Source organism: Peromyscus californicus, unplaced genomic scaffold (assembly GCF_007827085.1).
Source record: "Peromyscus californicus insignis strain IS unplaced genomic scaffold, ASM782708v3 Scaffold_16__1_contigs__length_79575227, whole genome shotgun sequence".
Lineage (NCBI taxonomy): Eukaryota > Metazoa > Chordata > Mammalia > Rodentia > Cricetidae > Peromyscus > Peromyscus californicus.
Window position 1 is genome coordinate 12,798,051 of NW_026294458.1, and position 15,966 is coordinate 12,814,016.

General features: G+C 41.3%; 1 protein-coding gene across 2 annotated transcripts in view; it reads left to right on the forward strand.

The window, feature by feature from the left end:
- Positions 1 to 1,621: 1,621 nt before the first annotated feature.
- Positions 1,622 to 15,966, forward strand: part of Ccdc14 (coiled-coil domain containing 14) — a 31,300-nt gene continuing 16,955 nt past the window's right edge. The window contains exons 1-9 of one of the 2 annotated variants that reach the window (XM_052740430.1): positions 1,623 to 1,705; positions 1,848 to 1,918; positions 7,527 to 7,579; positions 8,633 to 8,705; positions 9,127 to 9,196; positions 9,462 to 9,581; positions 13,154 to 13,387; positions 13,503 to 13,597; positions 15,193 to 15,709. In XM_052740430.1, coding sequence (XP_052596390.1) covers positions 1,889 to 1,918; positions 7,527 to 7,579; positions 8,633 to 8,705; positions 9,127 to 9,196; positions 9,462 to 9,581; positions 13,154 to 13,387; positions 13,503 to 13,597; positions 15,193 to 15,709 — 1,192 coding nt within the window. In that variant the 5' untranslated portion in view covers positions 1,623 to 1,705; positions 1,848 to 1,888. Of the gene's footprint in view, positions 1,919 to 7,526; positions 7,580 to 8,632; positions 8,706 to 9,126; positions 9,197 to 9,461; positions 9,582 to 13,153; positions 13,388 to 13,502; positions 13,598 to 15,192; positions 15,710 to 15,966 lie in introns of both variants that reach the window. The other variant, XM_052740429.1, reaches the window with a different exon arrangement.

Below are 15,966 nucleotides of genomic sequence, written 5' to 3' on the forward strand. Positions count from 1 at the left end.
GCCCCCGAAGCTCATCTTAACTGATAAGCTATCTCTCCAGCTACATTTTATGCATTTTTTAAAAAGATGTATCTCATACATATAAAATAAAAATAAAGGAAAAAAAGAAGTATTTAAGTAGGGTATAATAGCACATACCTTTAGTTCCAGCACTAGGCAGGCAGAGGCAGAGGCAGAGGCAGGAGGATCTTTGTGAGTTCCAGGCAAGTATGGTCTACATAGTAAGTTTCAGTCCAGGCAGAGTTATGTAGTAAGAGATGGTGTCTCAAACACACACATGCACACAATTTACATATATACATATAAAATCACACATACGTATGTGTTGTGTACATATATACTTTTTAAAAAATGTGTGAGTACCTCATGTACGTATGTGCACCACTTGAATGCCTGGTGCCTGATGAGGCCAGAAGAAGGCGCTAGATCTTTTGAAGATCTCTCCAAGAGCAGGAAATCATCTCTATAGTCCCCAGGGCTTTTTAAGCCTGGCGGTGGTGGCACACGCCTTTAATCCCAGCACTCAGGAGGCAGAGGCAGGCGGATCTCTGTGAGTTGGAGGCCAGCCTGGGCTACAGAGTGAGTTCCAGGAAAGGCGCAAAGCTACACACAGAGAAACCCTGTCTCGAAAAACCAAAAAAAAAAAAAAAAATTAATGCAACACTTTTTACAAAGGTAGCTATTTTACCATAGAAAGAAGAATCAACTGAATCAATTTCTCTCCAGTTTGATTTAAAACAATCTCAAATACAGTGTCTTAAACACCATTCTCATCGGGCGGTGGTGGCGCATGCCTTTAATCCCAGCAATCAGGAGGCAGAGTGTGAGTTCGAGGCCAGCCTGGTCTACAGAGCAAGATCCGGGACAGGCACCAAAACTACACAGAGAAACCCTGTCTCGAAAAAACAAAACAAAACAAACAAACAAAACCCCACATTCTCCATTTAGCACAGCTGTCAGTGGTAAAAATATTGCCATTCTCAATCAACAGCAGTTTTCTCAATAGAAGAGTAGACCACCAAGCCGTGCACAGAAGAAACCCCAAATCCCAACTATTGAACACTGTGTAGAGAGAGGCCACAGAGAGTCATTATGAAACCGCCATCAGAATCACAAGCTAATGATACCGAGGTCTGATTTTTATTGAGTATCAAGAACAAATACATTTAAAACAGCACACAAAGCTTCAAGTCACTTCTGAAATTCAGCGGTAGTCCTCTATGCCAGCCTTTCCTCAAGCGCTGGCTGGTTTCCACCTCAACCAGTTGAGACAAGTCCTGCAGGGGCAGTGAGCTCCTTTGGGCAGGGAGCAGAGCCTCGGTTCCTCGCCCCGCCCCTCCCGCCAGGCCCCGCCCCGCCAGGCCCCTCCCCTTCCGCCAGGCCCCGTCCCTCCCGCCAGGCCCCGCCCCTCCGGCCAGACCCCGCCCCTCCCGCCAGGCCCCGTCCCTCCCGCCAGGCCCCGCCCCTCCGGCCAGACCCCGCCCCTCCCGCCAGGCCCCGTCCCTCCCGCCAGGCCCCGCCCCTCCCGCCAGACCCCGCCCCTCCCGCCAGGCCCCGTCCCTTGCGCCAGGCCCCTCCTCTCCCGTCAGGCCCCGCCCCTCCCGCCACGCCCCGCCCCGCGTGCAGTCCGCCGTCTTCCCGGACTCTCCGCCGAGTGTGACAAGCTGGAGAACGCGGAGTCTGTGGCGCTCGCCCAGGTCGCCAGGTCCGGACCCGAAGGAAAGACCTTAGCGCCAAGGAGGCCATGAGGCGCGGCGTCCGGCGGGCGCCTTCCCGGAAGCGGAAGCTTGGGGGGCGGGACAAGGGCGGTCTGGACGTCTCGGCGGTTAATTCTTTTTTCCTTACAGCTTCGCTTCCCTACGTCCGGTCGGTTCTGAAGCTGAGAGAAATGGTCAGGTCCGGATCTCGACCGGGCCAGGTGAGGGCTGCGGATCCCATGTGTCCACGGTGGGATGGCGAGGGACTAAGGGGACCAGGAAGGTGCTAGAAAAAATAAAATAAAAACTAAGACTGCGGCGGCGCCCCAAGTGGTGAGGACGTCGCTAGGTGAACGCTTTGTTTCAGGCGACCCGGTCTAAACAGAGCGCTGGGTTTGGTGTCTGGCCCTGGGTTCGAACCCCAGCTCTTATCACCGGTGCAGTGACTTCGTTTAGCTTTAGTTAATCCTTGTCCCCAGATCCAGCTTCTCTGCGCTTCCAGGAGTGCTTCTATTAGCCGAAGTCTCTGTTGTTGGTGAAGTCTCCCAGTAGGTGCCTGTACCAGCCCTACCGTTCTCAAATGCATGACTCTTGATGTATTCTAGTAACTGCCCAAAGTACGACAGGGAACCCTATTTCAAGGTAAATATTCTTTGGCTCGGAACAGAGCTATTTTGGATCCTCTTCAGCCCCTACCCCCAACCCAGTTAAGTCCAACACAGCTAAACTAATTTTGGCCCTGAGGTGCCCAAGGTCCTCTGTCCTATCATGCTTCCATGCCTTTTCACATTATGATGAGCCTGATAATTCCATTTTCCATCTAGCCCTCAGCTCAAGAACCGTCTCGAGAATCTTTGTCTAACACCCCCACGTCTCCATTAGTTGGGTGTGGTTCAGGCCACCTTCCATATCTTGTAATCAAATCACTTCATGTTGGACATGGTGCTCATCTACTACTCTAGAATATTCCAACCCTATCTTGGAGATTTAGAATACACTTGGCATATATGGTAGACTGGGGTTTGGCTTAGTTTTCCATCACTTATCAACATACCTGTCATGCTTTTCCTACTAATGTAAATTTTGTGCTCTTTTTCATAACCTGTCTTGAGACTTCCTTTTTTGAATGGATGCATATTGCCAACATGTATATGAATATATGCTCTAATCGTCAAAGAAATGGAAATTAAAACCATGAGATAGTCTCTAACACAAAATAAGTATTAGTGAGAGTGTTGAGGAGTTAATACCCTTGTCTACAGACCTGGTAGGAATATAAATAGTATAGCTACTATGAAAAATAGGATGAAGTTTCCTCAGAAAATAAGCCAAGCATGGCCATACACAACTGTAGTCCTAGTACTTGGGGACTTGAGACAGGAGGATCATGACTTTGAGGCCAGCTTGAATAACAGTGAAATCTTGTTTCATAAAACCAGACTATTTAAGGTAGAGCTGATATGACCCCGCCAGCTCCATTACTTGGTGTTTATTCAAAAGAATTGAAATCCAGATTTTGAAGAGCTATTTGCATTTTCTTTCATTGTGGAATTATTCATGATAGCCAAGACATAGAAACAACCTAAATAATATCTACAAGTGAATAGGTAAAGAAATGAACAGTTATATACATCTAATGGAATATTATTCAGCCTCGAGGAAATTCTGCCATATTCAATAGCACGTGTGAAGTTGGAGACATACTAAGTAGAAATAAGCTAGTCCTAGAAGTACAGATACTGCATGATTTTACTTATATGTAGAACCTGAAGTAGTACAGTTCAGAAGCAGGGTAGAATGTGGCTGCAGAGGCTGGGCTGGGGAGGACATGGGGTTGCTATTCAATAGGTATTAAGTTTTAAATGTATCGTATGAAATCTAGAAATCTGTGTACAATTGTGCCTGTAGCTAATGAAGGCACACTAACCCACTGGAGCATGTGGCTCTGACAGGCCTTGCTCTTCTCCCCTATTCCCTCTGCCTTGCTGAAAACTGTTTGATTACATCCCTGAAGCTAGCCACCAAGGTCTATTCCTTATTTGACCACTTCTTCCTCCTGAGGCTGACTACCAAGGTCCAGCTATCAAAGTATTGGAGTCCAGCAATCAAAACCCTGTTTGGCTGCTCTGACTAACATGCCCAGTTAAAATTACACACCTCATGCTGACGGCGAGTTTCCCCTTACACTTTTATAAACTGCCATTTCCCTGTGTTCGATGTCTGTCTCCTCTCTATCCAGAGGCAGTCCTTTGTTCTCTTGGGACAAATACCCCGGCCCCCTCTCCCTTGTTCCTCTCCCCTTCTCTGTCTCCTGTCTTTGTCTCTCATTCCCTGCCTTCTGTCCCTCTGGGGCAAACAAATCTTTGTGCTGAGAACTTGGTCTTCAGGGTCCTGAGCTGATACTTTTCCTTTCAGTTAATATTTTATTTTGTTAAGGTAGATGAAGTATTAAATATTTTTATGATCGTCTTTATAAAAAATAAGAAACAGCTCAAAAAATTCTGGGGTTTGGGTAAAAATAATAAAGTATCCAACTTGGTGTAGCCTCCTCTGATTGACTCTGGAACAATTTGACCAATTTTTTAAAAAAATGTTTTATAAACCTTATTATTAAAAACACTTGCTAATGGAAAATAACACAAATGAAAATTATCCAGACTCAAGTCTATGCAGCTCAGTGAACTTCTGTATAGTTTGAATAACCATTCTGAAGCTGTGAAGCTTCACGTTGGATTTTGTACTTTAGCTACTAATTTTTTTAAGATTTATTTATTTAATGTATATATTTATTTTATGTATACTAGTGCTCTATCTGCATGTATGCCTGCACACCAGAAGAGGGCATCTGATCTCACTACAGATGGTTGTGAGCCACCATGTGGTTGCTGGGGATTGAACTCAGGACTTCTGGAACAGCAGCCAGTGTTCTTAACCTCTGAGCCATTTCTCCAGCCCCCTTAAATGTATTTTTATGTATTTTTCCTTCACCAAAAAATGAAAAACTCATGGCAAAGAACTAGAAAAACAATTACTTTTATAGCCTCTTTCATAACTGTGTCCATTATCTACATTCAGTCCTTCTTCATCCCTAATGTTTATTCTTTCTTGTTTTCTTTCTTCACTTTTTATATTGTATCCACCTGTATATTTATTTACATATGAGCATTAGTATTAATGGTAATATATGGTCTGTTGACTAGAATTAGAATCAATGTTTTCACACTAACCAATAAACAAGGAAGAAGGAAAGGTCCTGCCCTCGTTCTAATTTGTTTAAATTAGCTAATAAATGTAGAGCGAATTGTATAGCAAAATAAATAAGTCAACTTTTGATAAACCATTGAGGAACCATAAATGGATGTTCAGGCTACTAAGTGAAAATTTGAAGATATCCACATTGTGTCAGGGTATCTTACAAGCTCTTAATTAGAAAAGTAAAAATAGTAACCCTAATAATGAAAATCCTGGCAGACACTGTCTTAAATTCATTTCGATTGCCAGTAATAGGACAGACTAATGTCATTTGCCTACTTGTATTGAAAATGACACATCTCTTGTGGTATTCCTGCCAGAAATGCATAACCTGAGTCTGATCCTGAGAAAACAGTCAATCTAAATGTTCAGAGAGCCATTATGTAAAATAACTAGCCTTTACTTTTTAAGTATGTCAAAGCTATGGAAGATAATGACAGCCCAAGGAATTTGGATTTAAGGAGATTCAAGAACATGGCAATTTAGTGCAGTATGCAATCCTGGACTGGATTTGGACTACTCTTGTTTTTTTTTCTATAAAGGACAATATTAGGATAAGTGTATTATGAATCAGGTCTATCTAGATTATAATCCCAAAGTTTTCAACTTTTATGGCTATATTAGGGAATTTTGTTCTTAAGAAATACCTAGGAATATTATGATTGCAACTTATTTTGAGGTGGGCAGACAAAAAATAATAGTCTCTGTTTTAGGACATGTTTGTGTCAGGCAAAACACTTCTTGTTTTTGTATGATATTGTAGATTCATGACCCTCCATCAGATCCCAAGATATCTCAAAAAGTATAACCGATCCAGTTTTGTAAAAATGTATTCTCAATAACATTATTAGAAGGAGTAAAAAATGCATAACGTGTGTGTGTGTGTGTGTGTGTGTGTGTGTGTGAGTGAGTGTGTGTTTGTCCAAATAGAGAATAGTAAGTAACTCAGGAAATTTGGTAGTTACTCTTTAAAGTATGAAATATGTAAATGTGCGAAGACTTGAATGAATGCTAACACTGAGTGGATCTAAGAGTGGAATGAGGGGAGGATTATGGGCTTTGATGTCTTAAAGTTTTATTTTGAATGGAGATTTTATCAGATACAAAATTATTAAGATATAAGGGGTATATGATAGACAGTTTCCCTGTTGTGCTGCTCTGGAAGTCTCTCTTATCTGCTTCTCCAGATACCCAGTTTTCCTGCCTGAAGACAACTTTCTTGCACAGCTTCCAAGATGCTGAGTGCATGTAAAAGCAAATGAACATTTTCCTATAGAAAAGCTATCCCACCTATATTTTAAAATGCAGACTTAAAATTGTTATTTCAGTTTAAAAAGAATGAGGAAATGGGATGTAGATAAAAGTAGGGTTTGTTTTTCTTTCCTTTTTTTTTTTTTCTTTTTTTCTTTTTGGTTTTTCGAGACAAAGTTTCTCTTGTATGGCCTTGGTTGTCCTGTGTAGACCAGGCTGGCCTTGAACTCAGAGACCTGCCTGCCTCTGCGTGCTGGGATTAAAGGTGTGCGCCACCACTGCCCAGCAAGGCAGTTTTTAATGTGCTAGTTTAGTCAAGCTGTCTTAGAAATTATAAGATATAACCAGAGTTCTGAAGAAAGTTTTTACTTCTTTGTGTGTATGGGTGTGATCACCGCTATGTGTGTGTGTGTGTGTGTGTGTGTGTGTGTGTGTGTGTGTGTGTGTGTGTGTGTGTGTAGGTCAGGCATCGATTGTCTTCCTCTGATACTCTCCACTTTATTTTCTGAGACAGGATCTCTGACTGAACCTGGAGCTCTCTCTACTGTCAGGGCTAGACTGGCTGGGCAGTGTTACCCCAGGATCCAGGGGTCTCCACCTCCACTCCATTGCTAGGGTTATAGACAGGGGCCTTCAAGTCTGGCTTTTCTGTAGATGCTGGGGCTGTGGACTCAGTTCCTCATGCTTCAGCTGCAGTCAGTTTCCCTTCTGAGCTGTCTCCCTGCTTTGTGTATGCTGGACAAGCATCCTCCACTGAATGCCGTCCCACGCCCCTTGCCCTGTGTCTAGGATTACATGTATCAGAGATTTTAGAACGTGCCCAAGGATTAAGAATAGTCCTAATATAATAGTCATAGGTCCTTTTGACTTAAAACTAACATGAGCTTTCTTTACAGAGGTAAGAAATAGACTCAAGGAACAAATGCGTGTGCTGCTTTACATTGCATGTAGAACAAATTTATTGCATAAAAGCTAAATTATAATTGTGGATCTTTAAGATACTTCCCATTTATAAAGAGTCAGTGACTTGCTATCTACATAGAATGGAATAGTCCACCTCATAAAAGAAAGGAAGTCTGGGTTTATGCTGTAGTACGGATGAAGGTTAAAAATAAGCTGCTGGTCACAGAAGGACACAGAGTCCGTTTAGAAGTGGTTTCTAAAGTCACATTTGTGGAAAGTAGAAAAGGGGTTGCCGAGGGTGAAAACTATGTTTCAGTTTGGCTTTGTGAAAAAAAAAAAAAAGAAAAAATCAGTAATGTCAGGATGGCAAGCTAATAGAACAGTAATTATGTATCTACTGTAATATAATATATTATGTCATAGGTGATATCTTCAGGAAGATACCCGGGATCTAAGTTACCACATGGAAAAAAAGGGTGAGTACTTCTCCAAGTTTCTAAGTTCAGGAACTCTTGGGTAAATTTTCAGGTCTTGGGGCTTGACTATACTTTGCCTACCCCAGGAAAATGAGTGGGCTCTGCCTTCACAAGTAGTTGGGTGTTGTGCAGATTATAAATCATTAGTGAGTAAGTCCACCTCACTAATAATACTCAGTGTCTCACTGAGGAAAAAAAAGCATTTCCCCTTGGAGACGCTTAATGAAGAGTGAGTCCAGATTTGAAGTCTCCCCACCATCCTCTGTCTGTTTTATGAGTCTGAACCTGTACCTGCCTGAAGGCTTTCTTATGAACCTGACCCTGTATCTGTATGTGTCTGTGCTTAAATACAGAGGACTTTGAATTCTTGAACAGCACAGAAAGCATCCCACGGGGAAGGAATGGTATACTTTATGGAAATCTTTACCAGAGGTTTACAAGGGGTTATGTCACTGACTAGCTCAGACAACATTGTTTATCAGCCAGTATCCATAACGGGTACTCCACCCTTCAAGTGGTAGATTTTAGGAACTTGGTTTTAGCTTCTGTGTTTGCTGCTTTCAGCAAATGATACAGAGGCGTTCCTCTGGGTCAGGGGCAGGGAAGAGGACATAACTTAAGGTTGCAGCTGTGCATTAGCTTAGGTTGTCAAAGTTGCTTACATGGGAAATCCAAGGCTGTTAGGTTGGGTGTTGCATTGTTCTCTTAAGGCAGGCTAAACATATAGGCTGAGCGCACAGTAGGACAGCAGTCTTAGTCTTGTGTGACCTTGAGGTAGATTATTCGCTTTGGCTGGGAGGGCCAGCAAAAGTTCCAGTCTCTTAGAATGTAAGAGATGTTCTCAGAATACTACATCACCACCTAGGCCATACCAACCTTGGGGAGTAATTTTAGTGTCTGGTAGTCTTCATAACCTCCAGAGTCCTATTCACTTCACCTGGGGTTAGATGAGCTTTATTCTTTAATCTTTACTGGAAAGGAAATGATTATTTACATATTTTGAGAAAAAGATACTTGAAATATTTTTTAAAGGGTATTAACTTTGTTTTCTAGGACCCACCCAAGAAAAATAGCACATTCTAATGCAGATTCTGCCGGTCCTGTTTATTCTGATTCGGAAAGTCAGGTAATGATACAATAAATCAATGGATACAATATACCATTTTAATTAGTCTTCAGGTAAAAGCTAAGAAGTGGGACTACAGTCCAAAGGTTTGCACCTAGGACGTATGTAGGCTGTTGCTTTAAGACATGTTTTTTACCAATAATAAATTGCTTATGAAGAAATGTATTTGAACTGGGCAGTGGTGGCTCAGGCCTTTAATCCCAGCATGTGGGAGGCAGAAACAGACAGATCTCTGAGTTCTGAGTTCAAGGCCAGCCTAGTCTACAGAGTGAGTTCCAGGAAAGGCGCAAAGCTACACAGAGAAACCCTGTCTCAAAAAACCAAAAAAGAAAAAAGGGGAGGAAAAAAAGGAAGAAAGAGAAGAAATGCATTTGAGGCGGCCTGGTGTACTCTATGTCTAAATACGACTTTCTTCTTACAGACGGAGGCTGTGCAGGGACTTGATGGCTGCGCCTCTTTGCTGCGGGACATTTTGAAGAATGAAGATCCAGGTTCTACTTTTTTTTTTTTTTTTGGTTTTTCGAGACAGGGTTTCTCTGTGTAGCTTTGCGCCTTTCCTGGGACTCACTTGGTAGCCCAGGCTGGCCTCGAACTCACAGAGATCCGCCTGGCTCTGCCTCCCGAGTGCTGGGATTAAAGGCGTGCGCCACCACCGACCGGCCCAGGTTCTACTTTTTAAAGTTTGTTGCTGGTCACCTTTTATCAATGAACTAGTTTCTTTTTAATGTTTACAGAAGTTTGTTTTTTTATTAACAGGTGCAGAAATAGTACATTCGGAGAATAGATGCAATGCCAGACCTTTAGAAGGCAAACACTTCAGAGCTAAAAAGAAAGGGCCTGTAAAGCATACTTCTTCAGTGGTCCGAAAAGAAATATGTAAGCATTTCCCCATATTTACTTAAAGGGTGTGTGTGTGCGTGTGTGCGTGTGTGTGTGTGTGTGTGTGTGTGTGTGTGTGTGTGTGTGTGTATCCATCCGTGACCCGTGCATGGCAGGGGTCAGTGCCAGGCATCTTCCTCAGTTGCTCCCCACTATTTGTTGGACAAGGCCTCTTTTCTGAACCTGAAGCTTACCAGTTCCGCAGGGTGGTTGGCCAGCAAGCTAGGGATCTGTCTGTCTCTGCCTTTCCAGCACTGAAGAGTACAGGTATGTACCACTGTGCTGAACTTTTCACGTGAGTGCTGGGGATTTGAACTCAGGCCCTCATTCCTGGGCAGCAAGCACTTTACCGACTGGGATTTATTGCCTGGGATTTTGATCAGTTCCCAGGATGTTGCAGTTGTCTTTGATTTTTATTTTATTTGGTTTAGGTGTATGCTGTGCTGCTTTTTCTGTAGTCAGCTTCTCATTACCAGCTAGCACTTTCTTCAGAAAGCAGGGTCCGAGGTTCTTTTCTGGGTTTGCAGTATAAAATCTTCAGACGGAATGACATGAGGAAGTCTATAGAGTCAGCTTTGTTTACCCTGCCATTGGCTGGTTAGTTGGCTGGTTGGATTTCCGAACTAGCATCTCACTCTGTAGCCCTTGGCTGGCCTGGAACTCATTATGTAGACCAGGCTGGCCTTAACTCATAGAGATCTGCCTGCCTCTTCCTCCCCAGTACTGAGATTAAAGGTGTACACCACTCTGCCTGGCATATCCCTTGTTTTCATAGCTAATCACAAACTGGTTGCATTTTGGGTGTATACTTACATATACTAATTATTTTAAAATTAACTGTGTGCATATAGTTTAAGTTAGTTAAAGAATAAACTTGTTGAACTGTGCAGTTAGGATATATGGCAAAAACACCTGTCAACAATTGACACTGAAATGTATCCAAAGGCATGGTAGTTTATACTTTCATGGTTAACCTTGCTGAAAATTAAGTGTAAGTGATTCAGGAAATATTTTAAAACAAGTAAGTTTTGAGAATATTGTCTTTTAAAGACCTATAGCACAAGGCAGTCCAAAATAGAATTGAAACAGTCTACATTACAAAGATGGGCCAAAAATGTCAGTCAGTACATAAGTGCACGCTTACATTTCACACAAGGGATGAAGTTTAAAAATAATCTAATACAGTCTCCCTAGATGTTAAGAGATCAAGATGTAAGCAAAAAAGCCTAGAAAATGGAGGTGGAAAGACTGGACACTGTCATTCCATATGATCATTAGTTAAGAGAGTGAAGGCCAGAAAAACAGCTTCCTTCAATCTTTCCATTTTGGAGACCTATCACCTTGTATTATGTTTGCCTACACTGATCAAAAGGGTGGGCACTAGCCTACATGTGCCTACTGACCCCCTTGAAATTGACTAGTGCAACCAATGGGCTGAGTGTGTGTGTGTGTGTGTGTGTGTGTGTGTGTGTGTGTGTGTGTGTGTGTGTCTGTGTACCCATGTGCATACACATGGTGTCTGTCTTTCCTTATTCACTTCCTACCTTTATTTTGAGGCATTTTCTCTCACTGAACCTGAACTTGTGGATTTGACTAAGCTGGTTGTCAGTGAACTTCTGGATCCCTCTGTCCCTGCCTCCCCAGGGCTTGGGTTAAGGACCATGCTGTCAGCCGTTGCCAGGTTCTGGGAATCCAGACTCAGGCTCTTGTGTTTGAACAGCAGGCACTTTACTGACTAGGAACTATCTTTTTAACACCTAGGCTGAAATTTTAATAAATTTGAAAACTGATAAAGATCCAATTATAAAACTAAGAATTTTGGAATTATTTGCGTGTATAAAGCTACTCTTTGAACTATAAATTATATTCAGTCTGAATAGAGATGAAATATTTCTGTTTAGCATTGGTTTAAGGTGTACTTTGTGTGAAATATATGCTGGGTTTTGAAGAGTTAATACAAAAAGTGTTTTTGTTCTGGGCATTACACACTGAAATATTAGTATTCTTGCTACATTTACTTATTATTTTTGTGGTGTTGGGGATCAAACCCAGGGCCTTTTACATGCAAGGCAAGAACTGTACTATTTAGCTGCAGCCCCAACTCTGGCTACATTTAAGTAAAACATGAAAAGTAAATCCTCCTTTTAACTTTTTAGTGTGACTACTTAAAATTTTAAATTGCATATATTGCTTACATTATGTTTCTGTTGGCAGTATCCGTCTTAACTAGGTCAGTACCATATAGCCAGTTGTGTTTTTAGAGGTAATATTTAGTTTTATTTAGTAACTAAAGTTTTGTTCGAAACCACTGTTCATATATTTTCCGTGGCTGCTCTTGTGCTTCAGGGGTGGCACTGAGTCGCTGTGACAGAGACCGCTTAGCTCAGTGAGCCTTTAGTGCTGACTCTGGCCTTCCAAGAAAGCAGCTGCATGTTTGGAGTTTGTTCATCTGTGTCGGATGGTGACATCTGCTGGCAGGGACAGAGCAGTGTGTGTAGCCCCCCTGAAGAAGAGACTGCAGAAAGCAGGTGAAGGAGAGCTAAGGACTGGAGAACTTGGACCTGTGGACAGGAAATCAGAATTCCTCAGGGTAGGCAGTTCTTAAGGAACCAAAGAATGTCTAAAAGGAGAGGCCTAGGACTCAAAAGGAGAGGACAAGGCTGTGTGCTCTGTGGTTGTGGACTATGATCTCCTATGTTCCATCTTAGTCTTCAAAATTAAAATACTTTTGAGGACATTTTTCTATTTTATTCATTATAAAATTGTATTTTCAATAAAAATTGTACTTTATAGGAAATTATTAGCTAGTTTTGTTGTAACTCATCTGGTAGAGAAGATCCATTGCTCTGGGTTTTAATCATTTCAGAGGGATCATGTTTGGAAGTATATTTTTAGATAGCAAGATTTATTAATATGAAATATTTACTTATCTGGCCAGTTTGAAACTGTTTGGTGATATAACATGTTTTTAACTTCGTACCACATATTGTTCTAAGAGAGTGCCACATGTTATTTACAGCTCAAGAATCTTGAGGTTGGTGATTTTATTTGCATTTTACTCTTTGTATTTAATAACAATGAGATTACATTAAAGCAGAAAAAGACAAGTACAGTATTATTGATTCACTTTAACTGAGAGGGCTCCTTCAGATAAGGAGTTCCCAGGCAAAGAGTCAGGTTTTTATAGTGTGTGGACCAGTGTTGGGTTGAGTGAAAGAATGACAGGAAAATTAGGGACTGGGTGAAAGAGGCTTATTGAACTTCAGTGATAATACTGTACCCGTAACAGGTGTAACTAAAGGGGGATTGTCCAAGTGGCATTTAATGGAGAGCTTAAGAAATAGGTACAGATGAATTTTTACCAGGAAAACTTAATTCATTAGTGACTTTCAAAAGAATTTGGGATGACTTTCTTCAGGGAGTTACAGTAAAGTCATTTTGTTAAGCATATCATCAGTTGAACTACATCGGAGAGTTTTTTTTTCTTTCTTTTTCCTCGCCCCTAAGATATTAGAGTAAAAGTTGTTGAAGACTCATATTTAAGAACTTACTTCCTTTTTCCACATTAGTATCTTCAGAAAACAAGAGATGGCTCTCTACTGAAGCTTCTACTGGAAGTGAGAAAGACCCTTCAGATGCAGCACAGCATTGGTCGTTACAAGATCATTATAGGATGTACTCACCGATAATATACCAGGCCCTCTGTGAGCATGTGCAGACTCAAATGTCACTGATGAATACCTTGGCTTCAAAAAATGGCCCCAATGGAATGTCTGCTGCATGTCATACAGTGTCTGGTTCAGGTTAGTGTAGATATTTGAATACTGAGTGTAAGCTGTGATTAAATTACTGTGTTATTATATAAGCACTGTAAGATGTGAATGATACATACACTTCTTTTTTTTTTCCGTCTTGTAGAATCTCAGGCAACACCACTTTTTGGTTACGGCTGCTGTACCTCCACGTCAGCCTGGTCACCTCAGCAGCCATCCTGCCCTCTAATGGTTCACTCTGTGGGTATAGCTTGTATACTAAACAAGTAATAGCTTGCTTATAAAAACGGTCATCTTAACAATGCAATATTGAATTTACTGATCAAATATACAAGGATGTAAAACCAATTTTATAAATGTTTTTGTATTAGAAAAGTTTTACCTATTAATACCTTAGGTATTAGTAAGAAGCAATCATGAGAAAAAAGAAATCAAGCGTTCCCACCACTCAAGCACAGCCAGCCCTGATGAAGTGTTTTCACTCATTTAACTCTGTGTATTTTATTTTCTGTTTGTTCAGCGATTTCTCTTTTTAAAGTAAGAATTATATTTTCATACAGTTAAATACTGCTTTTTTCATTTAATACATTAGTATGACTATCTTTTCTTTCTTTCTTCTTTGTTTCTTTCTTTCTTTCTTTCTTTCTTTATTTATTTATTTGTTTGTTTGTTTTTTTAAAGACAGGGTTTCTCTGAGTAACTGCCCTGGCTATCCTGGAACTTGCTTTGTAGACCAGGCTGACCTTGAACTCACAAAGATCGGCTTGCTTCTGCCTCCTAAGTGTTAGGATTAAAGGTGTGCACCACCATGCCTGGCTGACTATGTTTTCTTAACATATGCCTTTTATATACTTAAAGCTGTGTTTTGTGGGTATTTTTTTCATAAGACAAATGTCTTTGAGCTACATTGTATAGTAAAATCACTAGTGTCTGATCTGATATTGAAATAACAGCTAGTTTTATTACTATAACATATTCACATACATTTTATATACACACACATGCATTTTTATTGCTGTGGTACTAAAAATTGAACCCAGCACCTTACACATGCTAGACAAGCACACCACCACTGAGCTACATCCCTAGCTGAATATATGTTTTTTAAAGTTCTGTATATTTTTTTAAATAAAATATTCACTTTATTTTTATTTTTTGTGGAGATTTTGCCTGCATGTATGTCTGTGCACCACTGGCATGATGGCATTGGATCCCTCAGAACTGGAGTTAAGTGGTTGTAAGTGCCAGGCGGTGGTGGCACACGCCTTTAATCCCAACACTCAGGAAGCAGAGGCAGGTGGATGTCTGTGAGTTCGAGGCCAGCCTGGTCTACAGAGTGAGTTCCAGGACCAGCTCCAAAGCTACGCAGAGAAACCCTGTCTCAAAAAAAATAAAAGGTTGTGAGCAGCCATGTGGATTCTAGGAACTGAACCCAGGTTCTCTGCAAGAGTAGCAAGTACTCTTAACAGATGAGCCATCTCTCCAGCCTCTTAGCTTGCTTCTTAGAATGTTTCTCAAAGTGAAAATATTTGTTTCAGTCCAAATGTAGACTAATTTTTTGATGCCTTTAAAGCATGTATGGTATTTGTAAACAATCTATTTTCATCATGACCTTATAATGTTCCCATGTTGCAGAGTGAGCTACTTAAGCTCTGAAAAACTAGTCTTTGTTGTGCAGTGGGGAAGTCCAACTTGCTTATAAGCTGAAATATCACAAAATTGGTTTTTAACGGTAGAATATTATTTTCTAATATTATTGATATGAGTTTTTATTGTCTACAAATGACTGTTCATACTTTTGAAGGCTTTTTTTTTCTTTCTTTCTTCTCGTTTAGGAAGTTCAGACTGATGGTGATAACCATCTTGGATCACAAGATCAAACAGCCTCTGTGAACTGCCCTGATGTTCCCAGGAATTCACTTAGTGTTCATCCTGGAATTCCGTGTGGCCTTCCCCACACTGACAGAGCAGCTGCTCCAGCGCCTCAGCAGCTGAATCTTGCTAATTGGATTCTGCCACAACAAAGAGTGCCTAAGGAAGCAGACCTACTAAAGTGTTTCCAAACACATATGTCTCTGTTTCCAGCTCATGGAAGAGACGCTGTCTTGGACAGTCAGGCCCACCAGAGCCCCACTCAGTTACAGCCAGCTTTCTTGGCCACTAATGAAGAAAAATGCGCCAGAGAACAAATTGGAGAGGCCACAAACGAAGGAAAGTATTTAGGCATACATGTGCAAGATGCAAAAATAGCCAAGAATGTGCAGCAGGCAGAAAATGTGAGCCAGACTGCTGAAAAAGTCAGAATTGCCAAGTGTTTGCTGGGAGAGCTCAAGGCCCTGGTCGCAGAACAAGGTAGATGAGCATTTCAAACTTTTGTAACATGGTATAATGCTTAATAGCAGTGTTGTGTTTTCTAGCTGTCATTCAAATGACAGTGATTGATAAGGAGTGTCCAGTTTCTTTCGTAGAACTCTATCTTGACCCAATAAAGAAAAGAGTTCTGTCTGTTGTCTTACTTTTTAGGGCTTTTGTTTGTTTCCTGAGACAGGGTCTTATGTAGTCTAAGATGGCTTCCAACTTGCTCTGTAGCAAGGCTGATGTTGGACCCC